At 46.4% G+C, this 15898-nt stretch overlaps 1 protein-coding gene across 1 annotated transcript in view; it reads right to left on the bottom strand.

Annotated features, from left to right (window-relative positions):
* The window catches only part of APOB (apolipoprotein B), a 39370-nt gene that overhangs the window by 17588 nt on the left and 5884 nt on the right, over positions 1 to 15898 (bottom strand). The window contains exons 6-20 of the mRNA XM_027113739.1: positions 15610 to 15765; positions 15037 to 15161; positions 13959 to 14044; positions 12264 to 12483; positions 11280 to 11507; positions 10941 to 11058; positions 10703 to 10849; positions 9784 to 9995; positions 9291 to 9528; positions 8548 to 8724; positions 6933 to 7124; positions 5257 to 5424; positions 4589 to 4800; positions 1865 to 2047; positions 1033 to 1154 (exon numbers count right to left, since the gene is read on the bottom strand). Of these exons, the coding sequence (XP_026969540.1) occupies positions 1033 to 1154; positions 1865 to 2047; positions 4589 to 4800; positions 5257 to 5424; positions 6933 to 7124; positions 8548 to 8724; positions 9291 to 9528; positions 9784 to 9995; positions 10703 to 10849; positions 10941 to 11058; positions 11280 to 11507; positions 12264 to 12483; positions 13959 to 14044; positions 15037 to 15161; positions 15610 to 15765 (2584 nt within the window). The remainder of the gene's footprint in view (positions 1 to 1032; positions 1155 to 1864; positions 2048 to 4588; positions 4801 to 5256; positions 5425 to 6932; positions 7125 to 8547; positions 8725 to 9290; positions 9529 to 9783; positions 9996 to 10702; positions 10850 to 10940; positions 11059 to 11279; positions 11508 to 12263; positions 12484 to 13958; positions 14045 to 15036; positions 15162 to 15609; positions 15766 to 15898) is intronic.

Below are 15898 nucleotides of genomic sequence, written 5' to 3'. Positions count from 1 at the left end.
TTGTAGCAACATGGATGGACCTAGAGATTATTGTACTAAGTGAAGTAAGTCAGAGAAAGACAAATATCATATGCTATCACTTACATGTGGAATCTAAAAAAAAATGATACAAATGAACTTATTTACAAGACAGACTCACAGACATAGAAAACAAACTTATGGTTACTAAAGGGGAAAGGGGGTGGATGGGTATACTAGAAGTTTGAGATGAACAGATACACAGTACTATATATAAAAGAGATAAACAAGGATCTACTGTATAGCACAGGAAACTATAGTCAGTATCTTGTAATAATCTATAATGGAAAAGAATCTGAAAAAGAATATATGTACAACTGAATCACTTTGCTGTACACCTGAAAGTAACACACCATTTTAAATCAAGCATACTTCAATTAAAAAAAAATAGTAGCTTCTTACTTCACTCATCGTAAAAACTAACATCCGTACACAGCCTAGAAGACTATCCTTCCCTCACAACCCCCTACCTCTCTGACTTCATCTACCATTTTCCTCCCTGATCTCCCTGCTTCAGCCACACTGGCTTCCTTCCTTTTCCTCAAACACAGTAGCCACTCACCTGCCTCAGGGCCTCTGCACCAGCTCGCCCCTCAACCTGTAACGCTCTTTCCACATGGCTTATCCCCTTCCCTCCTTCACGTCTTTTTTTTATGCTCCCTTTACCAGCGAGGGTTTCCCTTATCATTCCAAATGGCACTGGCTTCCCCCATCCTTCCTCCTTGCTGCCACTCCTGACATTTCCCTAGACCCCTCTGTGCTCTATTCTTCTCCCCAGCACTAATCTGACTTTCTGAATATTTACTTGTTTGGTTGTTTACTATAACTCCACAAGGATGGGGACTTTATCTCCATTGTTCACTATTCTAGCCTCAGCTCTCAGAACAGGCCTGACACTTATCTGGCACTCAGTAAATATTTGTTAAATACATTAAATTAAATATATTCTGCTTGTGAGTCCTGGACCTGAGACTGAGGGCAGAGAGATAGAGGGACCCTTTTCTGGGCACTTGCCTTTTGCCTGAGTTACAAACTTCAGCATGTCCACCAAAGCTTCACCGTCTCTCTGGAGTTCGTAGAATGCCCTGGCAGAATACTGCTCTACTTCTCCTGTTGGCTTCAGTTCCAGTTCAAATCTAAAGATGTTACAATGCGTGTGATGCATAATGTTAGAGCTTTCATGATGGTGACAACGTCCCCAAAACAAGTCAGCCTCAACTGCAACAAAAATCTGGTCCTTATTTAGCATTGTCTCTTGTCCTTAACTAATGATGATCTTTACGATCCCTTTCAGTCCCTCTGAAAGCCCAAGGCAAGGGCAGATCCCAGGGTGCCTGGGGTTTTGGACAAGCAGGAGTTGGTTGGTTGTGTCAGCAAAGCTGAGAACAAGGATAAGACTTGTCCTGTGACTCTTATCTTATTTTATTTTATTTTATATTTTGGCTGCACTGTGCTGCATGTGGGATCTTAGTTCCCCGACCAGGGATCGAACCTGTGACCCCTGCAGTGGAAGCGTGGAGTCTTAACCACTGGACCACCAGGGAAGTCCCTTGTTGTTTATTTTTTGAGCAAAGACCTCCCTTAGGGGTCATGATGCCTCACCTTCCAGCACCGCCCCACTCCTACCCACCTACGAAGACGCCCACCCTAGACTCAAAGGTTAGGTAGGTACCCTTCAGGTGTGTTGGGCAAAGGACAACTGTTCTAAATAATCAAAGGACGGTGCAAATTTCTGAGGCTGGTGACGTGACGTCTACAACACACAGCGTTTTTTCTTGGCCCTGCTCGGTTGCCATAAGGTAGGAGGTAAGCATGTGCTGGGTGGGGACACTGAGACATCTCTGACCTGCTGTCCCCAGTCAGCGGGTAGTAGGAAGAAGAGTCTGTGGAGCTGGCGTTGGAATAAGCAACCGTGGTGCAGTAGTTCAGGCCAATAAAGAAAGGCTTGCAAGTTGACCAGGACTGCCTGTTCTCAACGAGAGGTGGGATCACTTCCGTTTTGGTGGTAGACACCAGATGCAATGTGTTACTGGTGAAGGAAGAAAAAAATCTGAGTTATCTTCAAGTCACGGACCGAAATGAACATCACTGATTCTTGCAGCACAAACGCCCCCTTATCCTGCCCTCTGTCTCCCCTCTGTCCACACCCACCTCAGATTCTTTGATTTACTCAGAAACAAAGAAAAGTAAGAACATTAACAAGGCTAACAATCACGGTGACTCTTATGTTTCCTGAAACAACTTGCACTAAGATATTGCACTAAGTTCATCACATTTGTTATCTGTAATTTCCACAACAGTGGGCATTAAGAGTCTCCTTTTACAGAGGAAAGAGGCTCAGAGGGGTCAGTAATCATCGCTGGGATCTGACCTCAGGGCTGCCCCTTCCTCCCTAAAGTGTGGATAAGAGGTGTCCTGCTTCTCTTTCCTCTGAAATCTCTCTCTACTAGCTTCTTTCCACCAGCATTAAACATGCTCAAGTTTCTTCTCCCACTGTGTGTGTACACACACACACACACACACACACACACACACACACACACACACCTTTCCTTCCCTTCTAGCCCCCTCTTGTCTCCCTCACAGTCAAGAAATTTGTCTGCCTTTGCAGTCTCCACTTTCTTTCAACACCCATCTCACTGAACAGGGATCTGACTTTCACCCGCATGGTGCTTCCGGAATTGCTTTCATCAGCAGCTCCAATCAGCTCCAAAGGACATTTTGAGGCTTTGTCTTCCTTGATCTCTTGGAAGCATTCAGTAGAGTTGCTCACTTATGGCCAGATTAAGACTTTTGAGTCCGAACCCCCTGAAAAGATTATGGTATCCTCCTCCCAAGTACATACTTAAAAAATTAGTAAGTGCCAGAAAGTTCAACAATGTCCTGATTTCATCCAAGGATGAAAGGATCTTTGATATATCGTGTTCTTTTCTCAGTATTGTTTCCTCATCTTAGGGGGTGCCCTAAGACCAACGTTTGCTGGTGGGCTGGGACCCTACGTGCCAGCGTTGGCCTGTCTATGGGGTGATCCACCCCGTGGCCACTCCTGGGCTTCTGGGCCCCTTTACGGCTTTGGTCACCCCTTCTCACTCGTTGCTGCTTATTCCTCTCCCCTTCTCGTGTGTCTGTTCTGCCTGTTTCTGCCCTAGTCCCTCATGCCTTACTCTATACTAATCACTGTTGGACTTCAACCGCCGCTATGTGCCAGTGATGCCCAGATCTGTATTCAGAGCTCAGACCTTTTCACTGAGCTCAGACCCACTGGTCCGCTGACACCTGGGTGTTCTCGTCGGCTGGCTCACAGGACTTCCAGTGCAGCGTGTTGAAAATAGACTTCGTCATTGTCCCCCGCACCAGCTGCTCTTCCTCTTTAGTCCTTATTTCAAAGAAGGGCACCCCTGACTCCTCTTGCCTCTTTCTCCGCCCCCCCACGACCACCATATTCAGTCAGTCAATCACCAAGTACTTGTGTTTCTACCTCCTAAGGATTTCTGGGGTTGGCTCACTCATCTGTCAACCTGGCCCTTGTCGGGTGTGGCCACTATCGGCTCCCTCCTGTATGTGATTGGAACAGGCTCCTGACTGGTCTCCCTGTTGCCAGTCACGCCTCCTTTCCACCCATTTCCCGCTCTGGAGTCAGAGTTTTCTAAAGCACCGACCTTATTTTACTTATGCTCCCACTTGAAACCCTTTTGCCTTCAGAAGAGCCCAATCTCCCTAAGACGGCTCACAGGCTGGCCCTTGCCAGCCTCTCACTTCCTCTCTCACCATGCTCCCCGTGTACGTGACCTCATGGAATTTCTTGTAGTTCCCAAACCGTATCATTTTTCCTTCAGGCCATTTCATGTGCTTTTCTCTTTGCCTGGGAACAGTCATTCCTTTCTCTTCTGTCTGCATAACTCCGACACAGCTTCCAGGGATCAGCTCAAGTGCGGCTTTCTTCAGAAGGTTTTCCCTAACTGCCACAGGCTCCGTGATATGTCATTTCATGGTCCTCTCCTGCTTCCTCTAACCGAGCCCTCACTTGATAGTCACTGCTGCCTCACTATATTTGAATGGACAAATTAACGTGTCCAAAATATGGAAACTAAGGTAAATCAATGTTTGAAGATGTCATTGAAAATGGAGCTCTCGATAGGAGGCAGCATCCCATAATCAGGAGAGTAGGACTTCCATGCTTTATGCACTGAACTAGCCACTGCAAATCAGTATGTCCTTTGGTGGTTTTCCTGGGAAAAATACCCATTTCCCAAAGATGACTTCTCTATAGCTAGTGCTTCTTAATTCTCAAAACAAACAACAAGAAAACACAACCTAACAGCAACTAATTAATCAGTAGGTCTTAAGTCTCATCTTAGTAAAATGTGAAAAGTCGAGGAAACTGTAATTACATACTGAGTCTAGGCCAGGTTAAAAATAGGTAATCCAGTACCTTCTCTCTCTCCAGCCACCACCGCCCCCAGATCCACTGGGGCCTGAATTATCTCAATCTGCTGTCTAGCCTGGCCAAACCCTGTAGTCATAATTCCTTCTTTCAGACTGGCTCATCAGATCTAACTGAAAGAATTACCTGCCACTGAACAGCCTGACTGGCCTCTTAGGAGAAGGAACGATGAACTCCAGCTGCCCAGCTTTCAGGGCTACTCTCGCCTCCAGGCCTGTCTCATGGAAGAAGTTGGTGTTCATCTGGACCCCACTCCTAGCAAAGTCCGGAATGATGATGCCCATACTTGTCACAAACTCCACAGACACAGACGGCTTTGTCACCAGTTCTGCCTGTATCTGTAAGTCACGAAACAACCTATTCAGCTTTGTTAAATAACCTCAGTCCCCTGCAGTCAGATCAGCCATCCTTCCCACCCCTGGGCAAATATCTCTGAATGGCTCACACCAGAGGAAACGTTACTGAGATTCGTTTGTAGGAGGAAAAGCCAAGTTCTCAGTCGTCCAGGGCCAGACTGATACCCAGGAATAGCAAGTGCCCAAGTTAACTTGAAGCATAACAAGACACAAGGACGACAGAAACAGCTGAGTTCTCATGCTACTGCCGTGCCCCAGCAGGACTAGCAAGGTGGGGCATCCTAGTGGAAGCCTGACGTTTGTCGTAACAGTTAACGAGGTGATTCCAATGGTGACGCACTTCATCTTCAACTGGAAACACATTTTTTAACTTGCACAAGACACCCACCCTGGAGGAAAAGAACAACCTACGGAAGGAAAAAGTGGACGGAGTCTTACACTGGCTACTTCCAGTTTCACTCCAGCCTTGATTCCAGGAGTGATGACTCCAGAGGAGGACACCTGCAGTTGTAATCCAAGTCCGGTGGGGAGTTCAAGGGCATTGTCCATGAAGATGTAGTGAAGAAACAAGTCACCCTTTGAACCTTTCCTTACGAGCTCTTTAATCTGTAGATCCGACAGGGGAGACGAAAAGTACGCCTCATCAAAGTGGGCTTTGTGAAATGCGACCTCCCCCCGCATTAGACAATGGTTATTCTTCTTTATCCAGAAACGAAGGGACCAGCATATTTTAATTAGCTGAACAGTTTAATAAGATGAATGATGATTGATTTCAACAAATTGGGATACAGAAAATTGCCCTGTGTAAATACCACGTTGTTTTCAACTGGTGATTTAGAAGGCATTGCAGAATATTTCTGGGCCTCTGAGATTTATGCACTTTAAGTATCACTGCATAGCGTGGCTGAATTCTGATCTTCTGGAGCCTAAATGTAAATGAGGGTTTAACTTGCAGCACAGTATATTATGGTAAAACCGATTTTTAAAAACTGATGAGCTGGGACTTCCCTGGTGGTCCAGTGGCTAAGACTCCGTGCTCCCAATGCAGGGGGCCTGGGTTCGATCCCTGGTCAGGGAACTAGATCCACATACTGCAACTAAAAGATCCTGCACACCACAAGGACGATCCCGCAGGCCGCAACTAAGACCCAGCACAGCCAAATAAATAAATAAATATTTTAAAAAATAATAAAAAAACAAAACTGATGAGCTATTTAGATGATGTACATACAAGTGTGTATTGTTCTTTGTTCTTTATGACACACCTGCAAAATAACTTGAGATCTCTTTTATTAAAGCCACATTATTATTCATTACATCCTAGGGAGTATACTTGGATATTTTCTCCCTTTTTAATAAATTAATAATTATAAAACACTATAGGGACTTCCCTGGTGGTCCAGTGGTAGAGAATCTACCTTACAATGCAGGGGACGTGGGTTCAATCCCTGGTCAGGGAACTAAGACCCCATATGCTGCGGGGCAACTAAGCCCGCGCACCACAACTACTGAGCTCACGCACCTCAACGAGAGAGCCTGCGTGCCGCAAACTACAGAGCCCATGCGCTCTGGGACCCACACGCCACAACTACAGAGCCCACGTGCTCTGGAGCCTACACGCCACAACTAGAGAGAAGCCCATGTGCCACAATGAAGAGAGAAGCCCGCGCGCAGCAATGAAGAGCCCGCGTGAGCCCGCGTGCCACAACTAAGACCTGACGCAGCCAAAAAAAAAAAAAAAAAAAACTTAAAAAAAAACCCCCTATAGTTCATATTTAGATAGTGGATTACAGTTTTCCACATATGTTGTTTCATAATCACTGCATCATTTCAATATTAAAAGGAACCTGTAGCATAGGTAGAGGGAGACACACTTAACATTGTTTTCCAGATGAACAAATGAACGCTGTTAAAAGATACATCTAACACGATGAATAGCTTAATTTCCAAATGTTATCAATTCCTTAGGATCCAAGAATCTTCTTCACTGAAATTCAAGACAAACCTGCCTCTCTGAAGGAAGTACAAGCACTTTCTCTGGTTTGTGTGGCTGGGCTCTTAAGGGAGCCTGGGAGACCTAAAAGGAGCCCAGGCTAATCCCGTCACCCACTTACCATCTGAGGGATCCCCTGCAGGGTACGGGCACCGCTGAGCAGCAGCCTCCCCAGGAGCTGGAGGTCCTGGAGCTTGACAAAGCCAAGCTCTTCGCCCAAGATGTGGAGGTAGGCTCTGGCTTCTGGGAAGTCTTTGGATTTCAAATCTTTGATCAGCTTCTCAGCGTTGAGCATAATTCCGTTGACCATGTCCTGGGATTTTAACAACAAAACGTCTAGTGAGGTGTGAGTGTTGTCAAACAAACACCCATAGATTTAGATGTGGGACCTACTGCTGCAGCCGGGATGGGCCTAAACACAAATGCTCAAGGCGGGGGCACAGGGCAGACACTGAAATCAGGCTCCCACCTTTTATCAGAAGGTAGATACTAGCTCCTCCAGACTGAGACGAAGACGCTCAGGGACAACGGCGCTTCCACTCTGCTCTTAACTTGAATGATGTAGCCATAGTAAGGGACGCTCTCCAGGACGCCAGGATCCCAACGGCTCCCCCAGATTAGAAGACCCTCCGTCTGCCAACCCCTCCCCTGCTTACTCCCTCTCTCCTTTGACGAGGCAAAAACACTAGGGGTTTCTTGGGAAAGCATAGCTGCTACATACATTGGCCAAAAGCTTGAAAAGCACCTGGTCTAGGTAAGTTCTTATCTAGGTAAGTTCTTAGAGATAAGGATTCCATAGACTGATGCTTAGGCATTGAGGAAGAAAAGAGTGATTGACTGAAAGGCTCCAAACGGATCAAAGACCCTCAGCCTCAGGTGGAGGTAAGTAAATTAGAAGACAGAGGTGGGACCATTTGCGAGCATGGAGGAGTAAATTATGGCCCTGCTTCTCAAATTGAAATGTGCACACCAGTTCCTTGGGGGTCTCGTTAAAGTGCAGGTTCTGATTCAGCAGAGCCCAGTAGGGCCTGAGAACCTGCATTTCTAACAAGCTCTGATGTGATGCCAATGATGACCACACTTTGGGTAGCAAAAAGCTAAAGCATGAGAAGCTCCAGATCATACGATCTATTTTCTACTCCTTAAGTGGAGGCTCATGCTAGCTTCCCATAAGCTAGTGCACTGGTGTGGGTGAGAGCCAAAGAAGGTACTTAGTAATAATGAAAATATGAAAGTAACGAGTATAATACTATCTGCTTCCTGAGTAATCAATTTAAGAGTCAGGCACTTGGCTTCGCTTTTTACATACTTCAGTTCATTTAGTCTTTAAATATCCTCGTGAAGGGTACGGATTATTATTAGCAATCTGGGGATGTGGAAACAGACATAACATCAAGCAACTTGTCCAGGTATGCAGAGCTTGAAGAGAGTGAGGTTAGATTTCAAACCCATGCCCCAGAGTTCATACTATTCTGAACTCTATGTTAGAGAGCCTCTAATGTTAGAGAGCCTCTAATTATGTTAGGCCTCTAATGAGTCTAGATGTGGGTAGACTGAATCTCCAGGAGGCCCACACCTACAGAGGATACTGGCTCTTATCCTCACTGGACTGGTTAATAATAGCCATAGTTGCCACTTCAGTTAGATAGTACCTTGGTGACTTCCAGGCTTAGACAAGAATGTTTTCGCATTGAAACCCAAAGCTTTCATTGAGAGGATACTTAACAGAAACATACCTGCTCACGTTTATCCTCTTTGTTGTAGCCAAAGTGATCCACCAAGACCTTGGAGACATGATCAGGAACTTGACCATCAACCCAGTACAAAGCCTTGTTGACACTGTCTGGGAAAAATCCTTGCTTCCCAAAAAGAGCTTCCAGTGTTGGCTCAAAGCCTTTTCCTTGCAGACCAATCTGAGAAAGAAAATCAGGCAAGAAAATGCCATCATGTTTCTCTGTTGTCTGTCAGCCTTCCATTCCCCTCTTTATGCCCAATTCATTAAACAAGTATTCGGTGACAACTACAGGGCAGGAGCTGAGCTTAGCACTCCACGTGAGTTGTCTTATTTAAATCTCAGCAGAATCTTGACAGGCAGAACTTATCACTTGCCTGTTTTCTGGAAGAGGCAGCTAAGGTTCAGAGAGCATAAATAGTTACACCAAAGATTCAGAGTTGGGAGTGGACTTGGGGTGTGAACCAGAGCCGTCTGACTGTGCAGCCCATGCACTTCCTTGGATTTGGGGTCTAAGGGCTTCTCTGAGACATCTGCACTTCCATTCATATAAGGAGTCATGCTTCAGATGGCCCCTAGTGGGGAGGCAGGAAGGCAAGGGAGGAGGGAAAGAAGTGATGGTACCACTGCCTGATGATTCTCGTTCCTCTGTAGCTGGCTCACGGCTCCCTTGATTTGACTTTATGTTTATGATGTGGAACAGAATGGCCTAGAAAACATAAGGCTCTGCTTCAATCTCACACATACCTCAAAGAGGTCAGCTGGAGCAAATCCGAAGACTGAGAGGGTCATTTTCAGCATGCTTTCTTTAGGAAGGTAATTACTTGGATCAAATATAAGATTCCCTTCGATTCTGCCTGAGACTGGGTCAAGTGATGGAAGAGAAATAGATTTGGAAAGGTGATAGTTCCGGGAAAACTTTTTGAAGTCCATGACAGTCGGAAGTTGAGATGTTTTCAGAGCTTCTTCCACTAACTTTTTCAACCTAGATGAAGAGGAGGATATTGTGAGCCGACACACGTCACGTTACTCTTCCACCCCCAAGTAAATATGGATTTCCAATCGCTACCAAGCTATTTGGGTTTCATTTGCCCCAAGAGCTTGGCTCAGATCTGCCACCCTTTCACCCAGATGTTTGTTCCAGAAGAAAGAACAATGTATGAAGGGCAGGCAGCGGCTAAATCAGAATTGAGGTTTGGAACTTCAGGCCCCTGTGGCAGATGGGGACAACTTCACTCACTCCTGGACATACAGCTCTTCTGAGTTTAAGATGTTGGCGATGTGGGAAGCCACAAAGTTCTTCACTTGCTCATTCTTTTCCCGTGTGAGGAGTTGGGTGATTTTGTTAATATCTGACTGGGAAGGGCCGCCCATCAGCATGAGATAGGCAGCCAGTCGCTTATCCCCCGGAGAGGTGTCATCGAGGAAAGTCTGAAGTAGGACTTCCCGGACCTGTAGCCAAAAGAGGAGACTGTTATCACTGTCAGAACACAGAACATGCCTGGCAAACGTGCCTGGTCTTATTATGCGCAAGTTGAATTTCTCTCTAAGAATCCTTCAAACGCTGGTACTGAACCTTCTTGCCTGTGTTCCCCCCAGAGCAACCAGCTGAAGGAAGTGTTCTCAGAAGACACCTGTCAGATGCATGTTGAATTCAACTGCATTAAAATACACAAGTTATGGCCAAGTTACAACTTGTCGGAGATCTGCCACTAACTGAAGATAAAGTTGTTTTAACATAAATTATCTCAATATGAGGATAAAGGCGGGAAGGGACAGTGAGAATTTGGTACTAATAAGTCAGTCAGGTTGTCTGCAAAGCTCTGGAGCCACTGCCACTTTCTGGGGCCAGTTTGACTATCCTAGTCTAGGGAAACTGGGGAAAAATCAGACATGTTTTCCCAAGATGGGAACGATGGTCAGTCTGGTGGGAGGACAGCATATAGTGAATAGCTCACACTCCGCCTGCTGGAGTAGCAACAAGCTCAAATATTTCTCTCACGTCCACCTTACTGCTAGGCAGTCACCAGGTGTGTTGAAAGTTGCGATTAAAAAGCAGTAGAATAAAGTCACTAGAATGATGAGATTTAGAATCTCATTCCAAATCCTTGTCAGTCTGAATAAACTTTTCACTTTCAGTCCTCTTCTGTGGACTTTACCTCGTCTCTAAGCTCCATTTTCCGCAGGGCCTGGATGGCAGCCTTCTGAATCAGCAGTGATGGCTGTCTACTTTTGATGCATTTCAGGACTGAAGATTGGAGTTTTGGGGTTAGTTGCTCCATGGCTCTACCAATATTTCCAATGACCTGCATTGAAAAGAAACAAGAGGGAATCAGGGCACAGAAGAAGTGAGGGGTGTACAGGAAAACTGCATTTCATACAAAAAACTGAAAATACCCTCAGAATCAAGTAGATGTGATCTTCGTTCCCAGTGCAGTCATTGCGAATCTGTTCCGACAGGTAATCAGCAATTTCCAGCAGGTCCTGTGTCCCCGTAGGGTTTGTCTTATGATAGCTAGAGAATAAGAGGTAGGATTCAGCGAGCATAGCCAGATTTATCTTAAAATATACATTTATATTTGCTGATTTCTTATTTCAAATCATTACTCTCAAAATGAGCAGTAGAAAAACAAAAGAGTAAGCATCATAATTTGAAAGTGGAGGGAGGGTACAAACTTAATACAGAGAAGCGGGGTCTTCCTTAGCTCCTACGAGGAGAACCAGTGTAGAACTCACTTGTTGATCACGTGACTCAGAGCATAAAATGTGGCCCGGCTCTGCTGCTCCTTTGCCATGTTAAAGATTGTTTGCAGCCTCTCGGCAGAGGGCTTTGGGATCAAGGCCACCAGGTAGGTCACAACATCTATCAGAAGGGGGTTGGCTTTCTCACTTTTCAGCCACTGGAGGATGTGAGTGTAACACTGGGGCTGTCCGCATTGAATCAAGGCTTGTAAAGTGATGGGGCTGAGAAGAAAAGGGCAGAGAGAGTTATAAACATCACCTTCTAGGCAGCTAAAATATCCTTGGCCCATGGTGTTCCCTCTGTCAGGAATGCCCTTATTCCCCTTATTCACAATCCAAATCCAACCATCTTCCAAAATCTAACTCAGATCCCTAGAACCAGAGAGGCTTCCCTATAAGCATTATCCACCGGAGAAGCACCACGGAGCAAAGCCTGAAGAAGGACCCCCTGGATTCAACATCCAGAAAGGTCTGTCATCCTTTGGTCAGAACACAGAACATGCCAGGCAAACACTCATCCAGCCTTCAGTCCCTTCTCTGGTCTTCATGGCACTAACAGTGAGTGCATTGGAGTAAAGAGAAGGCACGGTATTATTTTGTTTGCCTGAGTTCTCTCTCCTCTAGCCTATAGGCTTCCAGAGAGCACAGACTTCTTTTTCTCTCAAACACTCCAGGGTACCCATTATAGAACTAGGAATTAGAAGATACACATCAAAATGTGGGAAATATTTTCCTCCTGTCTTAATACACAAATACGTATCTACCTTGGATGCAATGTGTGTATGTGTGTTTTGCCCATGGAACTCTAGACACCTTAGCCGATACTTCTCTATCCAGTAAACGTTAACTGACTGACTAATTGATTAACTGGGTTGAAATTTCAGTGGTCCCTGAGGTTCTCTGTTTGGCCGAGGTCTCAGCCAGCTACCACAGGTGTATAATCTATGAAAGATTGAGCTGCGACCATTCAAGAAATACCTGGACACCTCGATCAGCTTTGGCAAGAGGGATGTGACTGCCTCATTGCTGAGGGCTCGCAGCTCAGTCACCAGTTTATGGAAGAGGTTAGCTCTCTGGGCGTTCTGCTCGGAGACATCCAGTTTCTGCAGCTCCTGGAGGGTCTTCACGATGGCCTCGGCCTGCTTTGGAGGTGATGTGGACTTGGTGCTCTCAAAGGCAAGACCCACCGCCTCGGCACCTGGAAGGAGGAATGTGTCAGAGGGATTCTTGCTTACCTCTGCTGCTCACCCTCATCTTTGTACTGGAAACTGAAGATCAAGGAGGGGTCAGCAGAGGGGAAAAGAAAAGAAAACTATCCAGTACTCTACTTGATGCCCATTACGTATCTATCTGGCTCTGTGCTAGGGGTCTGACTTCAGTGTTTTCATTGACTCATCACACTCTCCCTGAGGGTACTAGTATTCCTCAATTTAAAGATAAGGGGGGACTTCCCTGGTGGCGCAGTGGTTAAGAATCCACCCGCCAGTGCAGGGGGCAGGGGTTCGAGCCCTGGTCCGGGAAGATCCCACGTGCCGCGGAGCAACTAAGCCCGCGCGCCTAGAGCCCGCGAGCCACAACTACTGAGCCTGCGTGCTGCAACCACTGAAGCCCGTGCGCCTACAGCCCGAGCTCCACAAGAGAAGCAGCCACCTCAGTGAGAAGCCCGTGCACCGCAACAAAGACCCAATGCAGCCAAAAATAAATAAATAGAATAAATAAACTTATAAAAAATAAAAAAATAAAGATAAGGGAACTAAGACCCAGAAGCGAGCCACTCACCTTGCCCAAGACCTTTCTGGGTGTGAGAGGCAGAGCTGGGACTGAATCCAGGCTTTTGTGACTCTGGTATTGGATAACCCTTCTGCCTAAAAGACCTGGTGAGGAGGCGCTGCTGCTGATGTGGCAACAGCTGAAGCTGACTCACTGCTGCTCGCCCACCCTTTCTTCCAGGGGGATCTAATGGCAGTTTGTGGGGGAGGGGAAGACGCTTTTGTGTCCCCTTCATCACCCTGCTCTCACCTGTGCCAGGGAGGCAGGTGAATCAGCACGGAAATACGGTGCAGTGGAAGGAGTCCACTTAGGTTAGAGTAGACCTGGAGGCCTATTTTTCACCACCTCTAATAGTCTGTGACTGTGAACACATCACTAAGCCTCTCTCTGGGTCCCTCTCCCCTTTGATGGGTATAAAAGCACACGTTACTACCACCTGACATCACAGGTTGCTGAGAACAACGAGGTAAGACATACGACAGCTTCACGTACAAGACATGCAGGGCTGGGGTTGGACTAGAGGTCTCTATAGTTCCTGTCAGCTCTAAAGACTGATCCCTGACCCTGAGGGTCTCTCTCACTTGCCCCACCCTGTCCAGGCCCCAGGCCTTATCATGGGGTGTATGAGGTTGTCAGATCTACTAAAGGTTGACTTAGGAAACCAGTTTCCTACTTACAAAAACCCAGGTAGCTTTGGGGAACTCCCTTTCCTTTATCCCATTGCCACCTGACATTCTGAGGTGAATATGCTTTCTCAGTAGAACGGCCCACAGCCAGAACACTGGAGCCCATGACCCCATCACCAGCAGACATTTCATCCGGCCCAGCAAGGAGCTAAGCCATGGCTGGTACATCGTGGGCAGATTTCCCAGCCCTGGCAATCAGGTGCACATAAAGTCTTACCTTCATCAAAGAAGCGGCTGTTGATCTTAGGTGTGTCTTCAAGTTTCAAAGTCTGTGTAACCTGTGCCGTCATCCCATACTTATTCCTGGTAACAAAGGAGGCACGTCATGTCGTCAATGGCCGGCTCCCCAGACCATTCTGTTCTTTTCACGTTGAATGTTTCCCCCACCTCTGCTTCTACCCAAATTCTGCTCAGCTTTCAACCCATAGTTATAGCCAACTGTCCTTCACAGGTGTAGAGAACAAACAGCTAGATACCAAGGGGGGAGGGGGGGGTGGGATGAACTGGGGCATTGGGATTGACATATATACACTACTATGTATAAAATAGATAACTAATGAGAACCTACTGTATAGCACAGGGAACTCTACTCAGTGCCCTGTGGTGACCTAAATGGAAAGGAAATCCAAAAAAGAGGGGACATATGTATACGCATAGCTGATTCACTTTGCTGTACGGCAGAAACTAACACAACATCGTAAAGCAACTATACTCCAGTTAAAAAAAAAAAAAGCCAACTGTCCTTGATCCCCCTGGTGAACAGTACCACCTCCTTCTGGTCATGTTGGCTGTCCTTCCACCAGAAGGACATATGTACCTTACACCCTCCACCATTCTGGAGCGCCCAGAGGGAATGGACTAACATTGTGCTTTGAAATTCCTTTGCACCTCCCACAGCACAGTGCCAAGACTATAGCAGTTACTCAATATACATTAGTTGACTGATCAGTTTTCAGAATGGATTTGGATACACAAGTCTCTATGCCAATTACCAAATCTTCTGCAAAGCCTTTATAACCAGGGCAGGCTGTAATGATCCCCAGTTTTTCCTGACCTATAGCCCTTAAAGTCTGGGTCTCAGCTATCTTTTGTTGGTTCCAAATTATTCTGCATGCCTAAGACTTTCCTACCAAATTGCCTGTTAGCTTGAGACAGGAGGACAGGGATGGGCTCTGCTTTGTACCTCTTCACAACCCCCTCCCAGGCACAGCCTAGCTTGCAAGAGGGCACCTGAGAAGCATTCAGCTCCTACTGGCTCCATAAGTAATGAATCAAGGCTGCAGAGGGTGACCTACTTATAGGAGAAAGGCAGGAACAGGTGTTGCTCCTTGCAGATGGCTTCTGACACGTGCTTCCTCTTAGGGTCCAGGGTGTAGTGGCAGGACTGGCTGCTGCCAATCAGCGTTGACAAGGGGCGGGTCTGTGAATGAGATCAGGGGAGAAGCATCTTCATCAGTCCCTGGGGCTTGAACCTGAGTCTCCTGCCATAGGTATTCACCTTCAGGGAAGAAGGTGGGGGAATGGGGGTTCTGTACCACTAGATAAATTCAGTTAGAGAAGAGAGCTTGGTACTTGACATTTTGACAAGGGGATGCAACAACTTGGCAGACCCAAGGCTGGGTCGAGCTACAGACTCTTCTTATTCTACCCCAGTGGACCTATGATCCTGCACGAAGTACATATGACCTGGTATCCTACACACGCCTGTCCATCCCACCAAACACAAACACTTCACAGCTGCTACTGCTCCTTATGTTTTCTTTGCCTAGAAGTTTTTCTTTGAGATCCCTTATAGCACTAACATTCCATCATTTTAATAATAAAGAGGCTGCTGCCAGTGTGAATAGCAATGCTGGTGTGAAACTCACCAAGCCTTTGATCAAAGCAAGGGGGCTAACTGCCGTGCTAATGGGCTGGAAGTGATCACAATTCTCCAGGTTTCTTTCAATGGATATTTCTGTTGCCACATTTCCCTTCCTTGTTTTAACAGTAACGTCACTGGAGCAGTTTCCATACACGGTGTCCTATGGGAGCAAAAGATACAATTGGTGTATTCAACACGGGGAAACATCTTTAGGTTCTTGGGGTGGGGCTGGGAAAGGAGCCAGGGAGAAAAGGCGGATGCAAAGTGGCTTTGGGAGAAAGCTTCATCCTCTT

This window comes from Aethalodelphis obliquidens, unplaced genomic scaffold (assembly GCF_003676395.1).
Source record: "Aethalodelphis obliquidens isolate GAN/ISIS:26980383/991018 unplaced genomic scaffold, ASM367639v1 scaffold12, whole genome shotgun sequence".
In the NCBI taxonomy this organism is placed as follows: Eukaryota; Metazoa; Chordata; class Mammalia; order Artiodactyla; family Delphinidae; genus Aethalodelphis; species Aethalodelphis obliquidens.
This window is presented reverse-complemented; position numbering and strand designations above follow the sequence as displayed.